This window comes from Mchenga conophoros, linkage group LG4 (genome assembly GCF_057382185.1).
Source record: "Mchenga conophoros isolate Kocher_MC1m ecotype Shallow Benthic linkage group LG4, M_conophoros_male_GT1.1, whole genome shotgun sequence".
NCBI classification, from domain to species: domain Eukaryota; kingdom Metazoa; phylum Chordata; class Actinopteri; order Cichliformes; family Cichlidae; genus Mchenga; species Mchenga conophoros.
Window position 1 is genome coordinate 32,493,138 of NC_140529.1, and position 16,845 is coordinate 32,509,982.

General features: G+C 39.2%; 1 protein-coding gene across 5 annotated transcripts in view; it reads left to right on the forward strand.

The window, feature by feature from the left end:
• Positions 1-4,404, forward strand: part of gjc1 (gap junction protein gamma 1) — a 46,053-nt gene extending 41,649 nt beyond the window's left edge. For all 5 annotated transcript variants that reach the window (XM_085271873.1, XM_085271871.1, XM_085271872.1 and 2 more), the window contains one exon: positions 374-4,404. In XM_085271873.1, coding sequence (XP_085127999.1) covers positions 428-1,885 — 1,458 coding nt within the window. In that variant the 5' untranslated portion in view covers positions 374-427 and the 3' untranslated portion in view covers positions 1,886-4,404. The remainder of the gene's footprint in view (positions 1-373) is intronic.
• Positions 4,405-16,845: the final 12,441 nt, after the last annotated feature.

Consider the following 16,845-nt stretch of genomic DNA (forward strand, 5'->3'; position numbering starts at 1 on the left):
TCTCTAAAAAGCCCAAAGTTGACAGCAACCTCACTGTGGCACTGAGCTAAAATCAGTGGGCTTGCATTTGAAATGTATAGAGCAACAGATCAAATTAAGAACTTAGTGACTCCGTGAGATCAGAGGGGAACATTCATTTTAATTAAGGCAATTATTATGTCACACCCTTAACCATCTTGCTGCTAAACTTGCAGGGCTAATGCTATTTCTGCATGAATTAAAGTCTTATTAATATTTGGACAAAAGTGACTAAATGCTTTGATCGTGTTTTGAAATGTTGGTGATACTCGTGTGGAGGCATTTACTGTCAGCTCACTGTACCTTCCTTGTTTCACTCTTGTCTTGACACTTTCTCTTTCTTTACTTTCTCCAGAGTCTGTGAACAGGTGAGAGAGGGACACTGTCTGCCCCACTGTCCAGCGACACCATGAGCTGGAGCTTCCTCACGCGGCTGCTGGAGGAGATCCACAACCACTCCACCTTCGTGGGGAAGCTGTGGCTCACCGTGCTCATCGTCTTCCGCATTGTTCTTACTGCCGTTGGGGGAGAGTCCATCTACTACGACGAACAGAGCAAGTTTGTTTGCAACTCAGGCCAGCCAGGCTGTGAGAATGTCTGCTATGATGCCTTCGCCCCTCTGTCTCACGTCCGCTTTTGGGTCTTCCAGATTATCTTGGTGGCAATGCCTTCTCTCATGTACATGGGCTATGCTGTCAACAGAATTGCACGATTAGATGAAGCCAAAGGAGGAGCTGGATCTGTTGCTGTTAGGACAGGAGGAGGGGGCTACACGCACAGAAAACCTAGGAAAATGTGCTTTGGAGCAAGACAGCACCGAGGCATTGAGGAGACAGAGGAAGACCAGGAGGATGATCCAATGATCTATGAGGTGCCGGAGATCGAGCCCCCAAAAAGGCCACGGGACCCACTGCAGCCCACACCCAGACCCAAAATCCGACATGATGGGCGTAAGCGAATCCGAGATGAAGGGCTAATGCGGGTCTATGTTTTGCAGCTGGTGACTCGTACGGTGTTGGAGGCTGGTTTCCTTACAGGCCAGTATTTGCTGTATGGTTTCCGTGTGATGCCCATATTTGTGTGCTCAGGGAAACCTTGTCCACACAGTGTTGATTGCTTTGTGTCGAGGCCTACAGAGAAGACCATTTTCCTGCGCATCATGTATGGTGTCACTGTCCTTTGCCTCACACTCAATGTTTGGGAAATGCTCCATTTGGGCATTGGTTCCATTTGTGACATTCTTCGCCGTCGCCGCTGCCCACCTCAGGAGGATGAGTACCAGCTGGGCCTGTTGGGTACCAGTGGGGGTGTGGAGGGCTCAGTAGGGGCAGCAGGTCCTGAGGCAGGTTCTGAGGGAGGCGTAGGAGGAGATGGTGCTGCCGATTATGTTGGCTACCCCTTCTCGTGGAACACCCCGTCAGCTCCACCTGGTTACAACATTGTTGTGAAGCCAGAACAGATGCCCTACACAGATCTTAGCAACGCTAAGATGGCATGCAAACAGAACAGGGCTAACATTGCCCAGGAGGAGCAGCAGCAGTTTGGCAGCAATGAGGACAATTTCCCCACTGGAGGAGAGGCCCGTGTAGCCCTGAACAAAGACATGATCCAGCAGGCTCATGAGCAACTGGAGGCAGCTATCCAGGCCTACAGTCAGCAGCACCGGGCAGAGGAGCAGCTTGGGGACAACCAGGATGACAAGCCCCAAAGTAACATTATCCAGGCCCAACCTCAGCCACAACCCCAGCCTCAGAAAGAGCGCAAGCATAGATTTAAGCATGGGAAAGGCGGGAGCAGTGGAGGTGGAAGCAGCAGCAACAGTAGCAGCAGCAAATCAGGAGAGGGCAAGCCCTCTGTATGGATTTAACCCCAGAAACAGTGACCCGTATTGAAAACATGTAAATATTGGAGACTGGATGATGAGCTGTTGCAATGTTACTTGGATATTTAAACACCATTATGCCTTACAGAATCCTGCAAGCTGGAGAAGATGCGTGTTTGCGTATAATGGTGTGTAAAGAAAAAAGAGAGAGAAAAAAACATGTGATATTGCAGCTGACAAATTGTTTTGTCTGGGTAATCACTGTTTAACTTGAAACATCACACCAACACAAACTATGTTAGGCTACAGTCTGTCGTTTACATGTGTCGTTCTTCTCAAGTCCCAAAGCAGATTATTGACCTCTGTTTTCTTCCCGTTCACCCTTTCAGGAGAATCCCAGGATCATAATGTGTTCTCTTGCAAAATTAGACTGATTCCAAATTTCGATGATCACAATGTAAATGCAATAAAATGATGCATGATTCCATGGTGCCGCCCAAAGGATTGGCTTTATAGTGCAGTGAGAAGATCAGCTTCCTGAAGGTTGTGTCCTGTCACTCATGTTCCATGTCTGCTTCATTAATAATGTTATATTGCTGTGACTTTGCATTTGACCGTGTGTTTGTAAATGTTTGTTGTGTATTTTTTGATAACAGTAGTACACCAGCTGCTACAGAAACCTATGAGTACAGCTGGTGGATTTTTATCCAGTCTACATCTGAAATTATCTGTGAAAAAATAAATAATAAGGTGCAGAAGCAATCCAGATTTTATAGTTTATTCTTAAATATCTCATTTTCTCCTTATGGCTTTTCATGGCTCAGTACCATCGTTCCTCTATCTGCCTTGTGTTTGGCTGCCCCCTGGTGGTGTCTTCAACGGGGCTTGATACTGAGGAGAAGATACCAGTTGCCAATGCTACCTGCATCCAGCAACACCTTAACCAGCTGTAATGTTCCTTTTCTATTGACAATACTTGTGTCACTTATGTCTTCCCAGTGCTACAAGTCCAGTGTTAGATGCACAAGGCTGCAATATTACAACATTGTAATGGAAAAGGTTTAAAGCCATTACTATAACACAGTGAGACCAAACACTGTCTGTGTGATGCAAGTTGTCAGTGCCAAGATTTTATGCTAGGCTGCCACGAAGCCTGGTTGTTTGTAGCTTTGGAATACTGTGGCCATGCTACTCCACTTGTGGAAATATGCCTATGTGAGACCAACCCTTTTGTAAAAGTCATTTTTCTTTTTTTTTCCTTCTTTTTTTGTACAACAGTATGTCTTGCATTTTTTCATATGGGATTTAAAATGATAAAACTTCAAAATGGAGTCAAATTTTATGTTCCAGACAGTGTTTTATATGAAAACACTCTGTTTTTCAATTAAAGTTTTGTTTTGTTTTGTAAAATAAATAAACAAAAAACAAGATCTTTTGAAAATGAATTAGCTGTATGAATATTTATGTTTATTGTGATTTAAATTGCCTTCTAATTGTAAAGAAAATGTTAAATAGGACATAGTATATTTTTATAATATGTTAACTACAGTGACTTAAAGAAGTAAAGAAAAAACAGTCTTTTCCTTGTATGTTGCCGTATCAGTATTTAATGTATGTAAAAAAAAACCTCTGGGCTGTATTTTAATAAACAGTGTCACTCCTTTTTCAACACTGGTCTGAGATCTGCTGAACACCGTTGTGGGTCATTGAATCCAAGTGCCAAGTAATTCAAATAATTCGAGCTCCACAGTAGCTTCCCAAACAAGCTGTGTGAAGGAAGGAGGAAAAACAATTAAAAAAGAAAGTAAATAAAGCTGATTTAATACATTTCATGTTAAAAGTCTACAATTCTCTCAGTAAACATTAAATGAGTTAAACAAAGCATCACTCGTGAAGCAGTGGCTGAACACATAGCTTTCTAAATATGGAATACAGTGCAGCAGAGTGCTTGAAAAACCTTTTTGGATTGTTCACCACTGGGCTCCACATGTCTATTCATCAAGCCCAGCCATCATTAGACAGACATAAGTCACCCGAGGCAATCCAACCAGCCTTACCCAAAGCAGTGATTGGCTTGTCTGAAGCGACCCTAATCCCAAAGAGCCATAGGTGATTTACTGAGAATTTGCCGGTCCCTGTCAGTCTTTTCCCTACAAGGCATATCAACCCTCATTACATTCTTCTCCAGTAAGCAAAGTTTCTCCACTGCTGCTGTTTTTTTGAGAGAAGGCAATAAGATCCAGCAGGGACCACAAGAGGGCGACATCCTGTTAAATAAATGACATCTTCAGGAGTGAATGAGAGCGAGTAAAGGCCAATCTGTTAGAGTGCCACGAGGGTACTCAGCGACCCCATCTGCTTAGATCTTGATGACTGCCCGCTTGTGTTTATATATTCAAAACATCTCCAAGTTGTATTGTTGAGAAACTGAGAAATTTGGCCAGCTATCCAGGTCAAAAGAACTACCCTGTGGCACATTTGTGTGTTTGGCATGACCTGTTTTCTATTCTGTGCTGAGTGACTGGAGAAAAAAAATAGAATACTAAAACAGAAAGTGTTCACAAATGGAGTTTATGCATATATATATATATATATATATATATATATATATATATATATATATATATATATATATATATATATATATACATAATCCAAATACATATAGATTGCTTTAAAAAACCTCCTATTATATCTTGTCACATCACTGTGCCAATTCATGTTAATGAAAAATAGTAGCAGTATGAAGCATTTTAACAATTAAAATGATTAACGATATATATCAGTATAAATCTGGGATCATAAATAATCCCACTTGGTCACTTGAGGGTTAAAAATTTTCAGCAAACTAAATTAACTTGAATGACAGTGGCTGGATTGGCAGTACTGGCAAAATGATGAGGTGCGGGTATTTATACTCAAACATTTTATGACATAATGTAGTGAGAGAAAGATTTTGCAGTTAAAGACAATAGAAATTCCAGGAAACATAAACACACCTTGTGATTTTCAAGAAACTTTAAGGCTGAAAGACTCGTCACAGTTGGAAGATTTTGGTCTCAGTTGAATTATCAAAGAAAAAGAAAGAGGTATGTGGGAACTTTTCTGGAAAACCATAACTGGTCTTGTCAGCATCTGGGGGAGGAGCAATGTTCACACATTTAAAAAAATTTTTTTTTTTAAAAGGCTGTTTCGGATTAAATGTTTTGTGATTGTTCACAAAAACAGCTGTGTTGTTCCCTTAGATGTTTCCTCTAGTTAATTGTGTAGGTTGTGACAAATGAAAGAAAATGTGCTGAAAAACTCAGATTCTCATTTGAGTGTTTTTCTATGCCTTTTTGTAAAATATATATTTCTTTGAGTGCCATTGTTGTGTCCCCTTTTTCATATTCTTCAGCGAATGCATTTGATTTGCATGTGAAAGGGCCTATTTTACTATAAAAAAATAAATCAAAAGATACATTACATAAAGTCTCTGCATCTTTTGTTTTGGGTTCACAGCCAGTAAAATGGTTTCCCTGTCCTGACACACTGAGTGTTGTCCTCTTCCTGTTGTCAACACAAGATTTGTGTTTGATTTTGATTGGTGAAAAGCAGGAGGCCCCCACCATCCTATCAGGAGAATTACAGTCACACAAGTTGATATCACCGGCAGGAACAACCGACGAGATTGAAGAGATGTCATTTCAGTTTGTGTCACCCCTGACATTTTGTTTGTCGCTTTGGTTTGTCGTTCACTTGGTGAGTTTGTGAGGAGAGAACATGTGAGTCTTTGAGGCCTAGTGTTTCCTCCAAATAGCCCCTGACTCAAAAAGCTTTTATATAAAAATGAATATATCCTCACTCTCTTTTTTCATCAAGTTCAGAGTCTAGAGAATACACAACAAAAAATGGAAAGTAGACAGTGCATTTTTGTTATTTGCTGATATAAAAAGGGTCCCTGGAGAGAGTAGCCTGGGGGAACAAGTGGAGTGCTGCAGCTGGGTGTTCAAACAAGGTCACTGCTACTATGACTGGAATCCCACGAGCAATGTCTGGGATAGGAACTTGTGGCAGCGGGCTATTTTGTCTATAAAGAAACAAACATTAGAGCCCCTAATTGGCTAGATGCACTGACCCTATTTGTATGTCATTTTAAAGAAATTTTACACAGTTTCTCTAAGCGGGCATGGGGCTGCCCTAGTAGCCTACTTTTGGAATTTGTTTTACAAAGTCTATGAATTCACAACCACATGTTTGAATGTGTGCTTCATTTACAAGAAGGGAAGAAGAATGTGCAGTAAAATATAGGCCACCAATATCACAACTGGACAAAAATATGATCAAATATTAATTCTAATAATAAATTAAAAACACAATGTACCCATCTTCTCCCAGCAGAATAAGAAAACATGTACAAAAAGCTCAAATAATCTCAACATGCCACAACTCACTATACGCAATGGCCTCCACAGTCACCAGATCTCAATCAGATAAGCTTTTGGATATGGTGGAATAAAACATTTACATCATGGATGTGTAGTTAATGAATCTCCATCACATCAATATTGAACACAATATTTGAGGAATGTTTCCAGCACTTTGTTGAAAGGTACTTCTGAAGTGAACAAAGGGGCTGTACTGTTTATATGATTCTAATTACACATCACTAATCAAAATTAAAATCTGGAAAGCTGCACAGCACCTCATGATGAAACCTATAAAAAGAAATGATTCATGTTTCCTTTATTACCTACCTGGGGGATATAGCTATCTATCTATAGATAACATAGACAAAAGTCATACGTCAGAAGTGACCAAAGCAGGTGGGTCATTACAGTATATGAGAGATTTAAAAGTGAAATACTGTACATTATATATACAGTGGAGAATTTGCTAAATTTGCTGTCCAGTTTTGGGTGCTATGGGAAAAGGCATGATCTGTAACTCAGGAACAATAGGATGTAGCAAGCGGTTTGGAGATGAAGGAAATAACTGTGCACTCACTTAAATATGATTGAGGGTTTAATATTTGATGTTATTTAAATGTTTTTGTATTTTTTTACTTCAAGTTTCTGATGCAAAGGATCAAGATAACATTCAAGTCATCTTTAAGCTGACAGAGTAACTATGCTCAAACAGCACTGCCAATCCCACGGTCAAAGTGCTGTGTTTTTGAGCAGGTGTATGTTTTTATAATGAAGTATGTAAAAATAATTTCAAGTTAAAATTTGGAAAATTGGAAACAACAATAACTTAAATAATAATTTAACCACTTGATTTAATGTATGCTTGTTTTACCCGACAGTAAATGTTAAATAAAATGGTTAAATAACTTAATACATTCTTAAAAGTCTTTTAATTCTTTTTTTAAATGAAAAAAGTTAATTTATGGTCCATTTCTAACTTTTGAAGTAAAGCACTGTGTGTCTGTGATCATTTCAAAGGTTGTGGACACAAGTAATGATTAATGGTTTGAGTTAAAAGTATATAAAACAGTGAAATAAAATAAATAATCTGCTCACTTGGAAAAGATGTTGCTGTCCTGCCAAAAACACACGTTTCTATTGCTAAATTAAAATACATCTTGCTTGCTTGGAAGTGCAAACAGTGTGGTATTTCTGGTTACAGTGCTTATGGACTGCATTTTTTTTAGCCATGCGTGTCAGTGCAAATGAACCCACATCAAGATACCATCGGCCATCCTGACAAACTGAACCAACTGCATATAAATGTCTTTTCTTTTGCTTAAATTTCCATTGCCTTTGTTTGTATTGGCAGAATTTAGAAAATGATACCAGTCTATAGTGATTCTATTTATCACATTATAGTTTGCATCCAAACATCATGTCACATTTGGCCTCTGAGCTGAGTCTGTACAACATACTTGTGTTTTTGCTCCCTACCAAGAATTAACACCACAGTTCTTGACTGTTGCTCATTTTTGTTCATTTTTATTCTGACAGCTTGGTCCTTCAAGCTGGATCTCAACATCTCCCCCACTCGCCTCGGGAACATGACTGAAACAGTGCATGGGGGAGTCTGGGGCTCCTTAAGATAAAAGACCTCCACCCCAGTGGTTTTAAAAATGCTGTTTCAGGATGTAAAAAGCAGGACGTGATATATGCTGAGGTGTAACCTCTGAGGGAAATCTAAATATTTTGCAATGGATTTTAACTGCTATTTGTTTGTCCGGCTTGATTTGGTGATGGGCAATTTAAAGATTCTTCTCTTCTGAATGTCAAGGTAATCATGCAGAAGGAAAAGCCTCCATGAGGTTGTCTCCTCCATGGAATGTTTCATTACAAGATATAGTTAAATGTGCAAGTTATCCTCTGACTGTTCTTTATGATGTACCCATGGCTAAGACATAAACAATTTACCTTTACTCTGTCTTCTCGGAAGGCTTTCTGACATTAATAGGAGGAAAGTGTTTGTGCCAATACATCAGAAATTCCTTCATATCTGATAATCTGTGCTGGTTCTCCCAGTAGAGCTATTTTTTTTAAAGTTCATCCATCCATTATCTTCCACTTATCCTTATCAGAGCAGCAGAGGCCAGGAGCTTATCACAGCTACATATGAGCCGGGGCAAACCCTGGACAGGTCGCCAATGTGACACAGGGCTAACACAGAAAGCCACTGCAACCTTCTTGCTGTGAGGCAACAGTGCTAACCATCGTGCCACCACGTTGACTGCAAATAACAGATTAGTTGTATGAGGTTAAAATGTAGTGGTACATTGTTGCAGCAAACAGTCACCTCACAACAAGAAGGTTCTGTTTTTGAGTTCACTGGTAATTGGGGCCTTTTCATCTGAAGTTTGCATGTTCTTGCTCTGCCCCTGTGGGTTCTCGCCCAGGTACTCTGACTTCCATCCACAGTTCAATGACAGACCGTTTAGGAAATTACATTAAATCACATTCTAATCTCAAATCTCAGCAGGTTTTCAGTCTGTTAATGGCTTCACGACTCTAAATCATCAAATCATAATACTTTTTCTGTCAGTTTAGACAAGAGAATCCCACCACAGCCTTCTTACATGCTTTGCGTGATATTTATTAGCCTGAATGTAATTTTCCCTCCCATATTGTGCTTTTCATTAAAAAACATATACACACACTCACATTCAAAAACATTCAATTTTTTTTTTATTTAACACACCAAGAATGACCAAGTTTTGTAATTTTTACATTATATTACCAAAAATATTTCCTCACCAACATAAATAATTAAATCCAGGCCACTGCCCCTTCCAGGAAAACAGTACTTGTCTGTCCGCACTGTGCCAAGTCTCAGGTGGAAACATTTGGACATTTGAATTTGTTCCTCCCAAGGCCACAGAAATGGTATTGCTTCTGTTCTCTCGTCTGTCCCCAAGAACTAGTTGTCACCTGTTTTACAATCACCCAAGTGAAGCCTGAGCACGCCTTGATTGTGCATCTGCAACATCTGGTCAAATTCAGCTGGCATTTTATGGAAATACTTATTAACTTGTCTGTCATCATAGTAGTGGTTAGTCAGAGTCATGCCCATTTGATGCTTTCAGTAATCTGCAGTACCAGTAGAGGTAGATATTTTATGAAATCATGGGAAAGCTTTTAAAGAGACATCATTAAAACTTTTACATATAAATACATATTAGCTTAATCATTTCTGGCTATGGTTACAAGCGACTTCTTGCCTTTAAATATGGTAAATGGACTGATTCTTATATAGCCACATTCACCCAATCACACCCATTCTCTCAAGCACTTTTTCTATACTGAGTGCTTTTCTAACTTCATTCACACACATTCATACTCCAGTGGATGCATCGGAGAGCAACTTGGGGTTAGTATCTTGCCCAAGGATACTTGACATGCAGACTGGAGGAGCCAAGGGTCAAACCACCAACCTGACATGCATGAACTTCTGCATGCATGTCAAGTTCATACAAGAGAGAGGCAAAGCATGATAATGGATAAGAATTAACTGCAATTTTAGTGGGTGCAGAAAACATGTACAAGTCCCACATGCAAGGTTATTCTCTTTTATTGCACAGAGTACATAGCAGTAAGTCTTTTTTAAAAGGTTTGTATTCTATGTGTTAGCTAAAGTTGAATCAATATTGACAATTAATGCTGAGTTTACCTTGTGCCTTATATGAGTGGTCAATGGAGCTCCAATACCAGGATTCATCATGGAGCAAAGCCTCCATTTTAATCTAGTTGACCAAGAATATGAATATGTGTGGACCCTGATGAGGGAAGAATTAATTTTAATTACCTCATCATATACATCATCATCATAGACAGCATAAAGATTTGTGATACATTTGATTTTCAAATCGAATTATTCAGCTGTAACATGACAAACTGTACAAAATGAAGGTCACAGAAAATCAAGATAAAAATATGGGAAAACAGATACAATGCAGTTTGAAACGTTTATTTTTTTCAGTAATTATTCTGTAAAATTTTAACGGACTGATGGGATGTAACGATCTAAATCTGGATCCATGATCCTTATCCGTTCTGGATACATCTTGCAGTGCAAGTCGGCCCATACATCATTTGATGGTCCATTGTCATACCTGTGATACCTGCAGGTATCACACGTTCTGAGTAGAGCCACTGAGACTGATTTAGGTTTTCAGTGGAAAATATGTTGAGGTTCAGAATCAGAATTTCAGAAACTTAAAATGTTGTTTGACATAATTTAAAACTGAATCTCAATCTGTGAACTAATTTCAACATGAAATGTTCAGAACACGACCACGCTCTGTGCAGGCTGCATTTAAAAAGTATGTTTGAATTTAATTTAATTCCGTTTTAAAATCATTTCAACCTTAACTTCACTCAAATATTCACATCATCTCCAAACCCCAACCATCAGAGACATCTTTCCATTAGTGTGAACAGTTAAAACACAACAAATAAGTGATCAGTAATCATCAAACTTTACATGGATGTTGTGTTTTTGTTTTGTTTATTGTGATTACAACAGTAACTTACAGTAAGTGTTTCCAGTGCAGGGAAGCTGGCAGACAGTGTGACAGCTGCTTTACAGTCCACATGGAGTGATAAGTATGAATGAGGAAATGAGGGTTCATAAACTCACTAATCTTGATTACTGGAATGATGGTTTGACTACAATAAGATAGTCAGATCGACAAACATACTGACTCTAAAAAGTAATTCATCAGGCCTTTTACCACCACTTGATTAAATCCATGGCTGCAACATAAAAATTCTAATTTATTGATTAAGATAGACCTTCTAAGTTGCAAACTTTATTTTTTTGGGTTGTGTTGAATTAATAATGTTGGTAATTACATTGAATTAATTTTATATGTAATTTGAAATTAAATCCCAATGTTAGTGGGTTCAAAATAAAATTCAAGTTGTAATTACTTAAAGAAATTTAATACATAACTTATTTTTTTCCACTGTAACTTCTGATTTCAAATTCCCTCCCCTACTGACTTAACTAGCCCGGGCAAATTCACACATGTTGCGTTGCATGGTGCAAGCTTTTGTAAAAGACACATCAAGGTAAGTAACATTTCATTTACAAATAACAGTTCTACCAAAGCAAAACATTTGTGCTAGTCACCTGTAGTGGATTTGTGTATGATGTGATGCTCATACAGATAAGGAAATACTTTGCACTACCACATGTAGCTAATGCTAGCCATTCTAAACTTTAGCACAGCAGAGGATAAGACTTATAAAGTTTCATTTGACAAAAGTCTTCAGCTAGAGAGTGCAACTGTGGCTGGGAAAAGCATGGTTAAAGTTTTGCTACACAGTGCAATCTAATTTCGATCATAGGCTGATTTTGTTTTTCTTTTTACCAAAATTAGAAGCCTTTAAACTGTGAATAGTTTTGTCAGAGGGATAACCTAGAGGCTTCTTTTTTCCATCTGGGGTAGCCTTAGATCACATCTATCCTCTTTAAATAATGTATTAGAGCATTCATTAATGCAGTATAGCTAATAGTCTGCAAGGTTTAATTCTTCTCTTTCTGTGGTCTACAGATAAAGGAGGAGTTCAAGAGAATAACCACTGTAAGCCTTGAATAGCTACACTTGACCATTGCACCCCAAAACTGATGGATGTCATTTTATCAAGGGGAGGAGCTAAGGGAGTGAGAATCAGGCAGATCAAGGACATGCTTCTTGAGGTAGGACAACTATTTAGACTTTGGGTAGCTTTGAAATGCACTTTGTTGGCAGTCAGCCATGTATTTTATACTCATACTTTACTTTTTCTTAAATAGCACAATACAATTGAAACACGCAGAGAAGTAGCCATCTGCTGCCTTATCACTTTCCTTGGAGAGAAGGAAGAGATCCTTTTCATGGAGTTCGGTATAAGTAATTCAGCATTGTGTGTGTGTGTGTGTGTGTGTGTGTGTGTGTGTGTGTGTGTGTGTGTGTGTGTGTGTGTGTTCCATTGATCATCTGAATTCATTAAGTTTCAGTAAGTATAAAAGTCTAATCTATAATTCACTAACCTATTAATTCCTTAACTTAAGGTTGGCCTTAAGTTAACGCCGAAGAACTTAAGGCCAACCTTGAAAGGCGGGTGATGAAAACTGCCATCATCAGTGACCGGTACACCCCTGGATCTAACCATAAGACTGCAACCATTGTGGTGGAGGAAACAAAAATCATGGAGGGCCAGAATTTCCCAAGGTGCTGTGTTTTGCTCATGGGCATAATATATGCTCTCAATCTGAGCTAATGCAAGGATCTGAAATATACTTTTGAAGTTGTTCAGAAGCTGTTCCTTGACCTTGATGGAACCATCATTATGTTAAAGATGTTGACTCTTTTTCAAAAATTGTTAACTGTTTTGAATCCTGTATGTGTAACATTGATCTTAAAGGTGTTTGCTGCATTGTGTAATAGAAAGATGCAAGATCTTGTAAAGTTTGGTAGGCATTGAAAGTTAACATTTACTGAACAGTTGCATGGAAGTATTACTGTAACAAAATGTTTTCTAAGTAGATTTTTTTTTTTTTTACCAATTGAACACATTTGTTTCTGTGGTGTTAAATACATAAAGGCATATACTATAACTTGGCTGAGATGGTATAAATCTAAATTTCTGGTTTATTTTCACTTTTTAAATACAAAGTGTTGAAATGCCTACAGTTAAAAAATAAAGTTTTTTGATAAAAAAAAATGTTGAATGAATTCCTTTCTTAAAAGCTATTACAATAAAAAAATAAGAGAAAGCTAAAATGATGATAATAATGATGAAAATCAACAACTTAATATTTTAAATAATGAACTTTAAAAAATAGTTTTTGTAATTGCTGTAATTAATTAAATAACACTTAAAAATCATTTTAAATAATGTGGAAAAAGTAATTGGAGGAAGAAAATTTTTACGAGTAAACAACTTAAAAATATGTTTTTAAGATACCAAATATTACATAAATGGTAATTAAAATCACCTTTGATTATGGAGGAAAAGTTAATTCCCCTAACTCAATATAGTTTGTTGGTTCAATCTAATTTCAACATAAGTTATCGTAACTCAAAAAGAGTAATGGAAACTGTTGCGTTAATTTTTTTTGTTGAGCTTAAACAATAGTTTTTAGAGTGCACTGCCAGTATGTCAAGACAAATATCCACACCTACTGTAAGGAGATAGTAGTCAGTGATTGTTAGAGACAATGTCATATTTATCACAGTTTAATAAAGTCCATTTTCTGAGTGATAGCAATCAAAAGGCTGTTGATGGTCACTGCTGGGACATATGCTGACTCCACAATTGTCAGCATTTTGTTTGTGTTATAAAAGTACATAGTACAGTTTGTATCAGACACAGTCACTATGATTGATGATTTACAATTAGAGTAATTTAAAAGTAGTTCACAGTGTTGGGGGGGGGGGGGGGGTTGTAACATTAATAAACAACATATATAGATTTGCCAACATCTTCCCTTGGCTGCTTGCTTTAGGGGTTGCCACACTGGATCATCTGCTTTTAGCATGCAGCTCCTGTACGTAGGGCTCGAAGCAAAGAATAAACAAAGCAAAGCTAAAAACAAACAAACAAAAAAACAAAAAACAAAAACAAAAACCTTTCCACCTTATATATGTAACTACATCAAAGCAAAACAACCAAGAGTTTGAGTATTATTATTATTGATCTTTTCAGTTTTGATTTATATATATTTTTCTAATACTCTAGTTTTAAACATGTTTTTAAACAAGGAAAACGAACTACACCTTTTTAAATCACTGTCATAATTATTCCACAAGTTAACTCCTCTAACAGAAACACATCTATGCTTTATGTTTGTCCTTATCTTGTATTTTTTTTTTTAAAGAAACCTGTTCCCCTTATGTCATATTGACTCTCTCTGACTTTAAACAGCTTCTGAGTACTGCTCCAAAGAAAGTTATTTTGTGCTTTATACATTATCTGTGCCATTTTATATTCAACGAAATCATAAAATTTCAGGGTATTCAAATTAATAAACAAAATGTTAGTTGGTTCTATATAACATTTTGTTTATTAATCTGAATACCCTGAAATTTTATGATGTGATGGCATGATGGCTTTTCTTTTGATCTGAACATTCACATTAAAATATGTGAATTCTCTCACCTCAAGACATGTGTTTAGACAAATTGAATACTTGGTATTGACTACATCATAACATTTATGTCATGCTAATGCCTGCTTACAGACCGCTCGTTAAAGTCACCAAACCGGTTCGTAAGCGGATAAAAGTGTGGCCAGAAGGGTCTTCAGAGGCTTTACAGGACTGCTTCAACACCACAGACTGGAACATGTTTAAGCAGGCTGCCACCTATAACAACACCACTGACCTCCAGGAGTACGCAGAGACTGTTACTGCCTACATCAACAAGTGTATTGAGGATGTAACAGTCACGAAAACCATAACTGTCCGGGCCAATCAAAAACCATGGATGACAGGAGAGGTCTACAGGCTGCTGAAAGCTCGGAATGTTGCCTTCAGAGATGGAGACGAGGCAAGCCTGAGGACAGCTAGGGCCAACCTTTCCCGTGGCATCAGAGAGGCTAAGAGACAGTACTCCAGGAAAATATCTCATCACTTCAAAGACAGCAGAGACTCACGGAGCCTGTGGCGGGGCATTCAGACCATCACAGATTACAAGCCCCCACCACAGACCTGTGATAGCACTATCCCCCTGCTGAACGAGCTGAACACTTTCTTTGCTCGCTTTGAAGTCCAAAACAGCACCACTGCACAGAAGACCCCACCCCCTCCTGGTGACCAGGTGATGACTCTGTCCCCGGACAGCGTGAGGAGATCCCTCAGCAGGATCAATGCACGTAAAGCTCCGGGTCCTGAAAACATTCCTGGTCGTGTACTGAGAGACTGTGCAGTGGAACTCACTGATGTCTTCACAGACATCTTCAACATATCACTCATCCAGGCTGTCGTCCCCACATGTTTTAAAGCCACCACAATCATTCCGGTTCCAAAAAAGTCATCTCCCTCCTGCTTTAATGACTACCGTCCTGTTGCACTTACTCCCATCCTGATGAAGTGCTTCGAACGACTAGTCATGCAACACATCAAGACTGTCCTGCCCCCCTCCCTGGATCCCTTCCAGTTTGCGTATCGGCCAAACCGCTCAACCGATGATGCCATCTCCACTGCACTCCACTTGGCACTCACACACCTGGACAAAAAAGACTCATATGTTCGAATGCTGTTCATAGATTTCAGTTCAGCATTCAACACTATAATCCCCCAACAGCTCACTCAAAAACTGGTCCAGCTGGGGCTCAACACCTCACTGTGCAACTGGCTGTTGGATTTCCTCACCGGAAGACCTCAAGCAGTACGGGTTGGCAGTAATACATCCAGCACCATCATTCTAAACACGGGGGCCCCGCAGGGATGTGTGCTGAGCCCCCTCCTCTTCACTCTGCTGACCCATGACTGCACTCCATCATACAGCTCCAACCTCTTCATCAAGTTTGCGGACGACACAACGGTGGTGGGTCTCATTAGCAACAGGGATGAGACCGACTACAGAAGTGAGGTGAGACGCCTGGCCACGTGGTGTGCTGACAACAATCTCTCTCTGAATGTGGAGAAGACGAAGGAGATTGTCGTGGACTTCAGGAGAATGCACACCCAACATGCTCCTCTGACCATTGACGGAGCGTCTGTGGAGAGAGTGAGCAGCACCAAGTTCTTGGGTGTGCACATCACAGAGGATCTCTCCTGGACGTACAACACCACAGCACTGGCCAAGAAATCACAGCAGCGTCTCTTCTTTCTCCGCAAACTAAGAAGTACACTTTCTACAGAGGCACCATCGAGAGCATCCTGTCGAGCTGCATCACTGTGTGGTTTGGAGCCTGCAATGCGTCCTGTCATAGAACCCTCCAACGCATAGTGAGAGCTGCAGAGAGGATCATTGGTGTCTCTCTCCCCTCCCTCCAGGACATTTACAGCACCCGTCTCACTAAAAAATCCCTTTGCATAGCGGCTGATCCCACGCACCCAATGCAAAGCTTCTTCAAGCTGCTGCCGTCGGGGAGGAGACTGCGGAGTCTCCAGGCCAGGACCAGCAGACTGAAGGACAGCTTCATCCATCAGGCTGTCAGGAAGCTTAACTCCCTCCCGATTCTGCCCCCTCTCCCCTCTCTCCTCCACGGTCTCACTGAACTCTGTCACACACACACACACACACTCTGACCCACTCACTGGCCTGCACCAGTTACCAGTCACTTTGTGGAGCATTGGACTGCCATTACCTCATAAGACTCTGTTGTTACACTATCTCTTACCGTACATTACTAAATCTCCATTTGCACTATTTGCCTATTTGCACTACTCTGCCTGGTTTACACCCAATGTCATTTACCCATTATATTGTATATTGTATAGCTTTCTTGTTATATGTAAAATTGTATTGTATTTATTTAAATTTTTACTTTTTAATTATTTTACCTGCATTTTTTAATCACTCTTATATTTAAATGTCATTTGCTATTTTATCTAGGGATTGAGAGTAA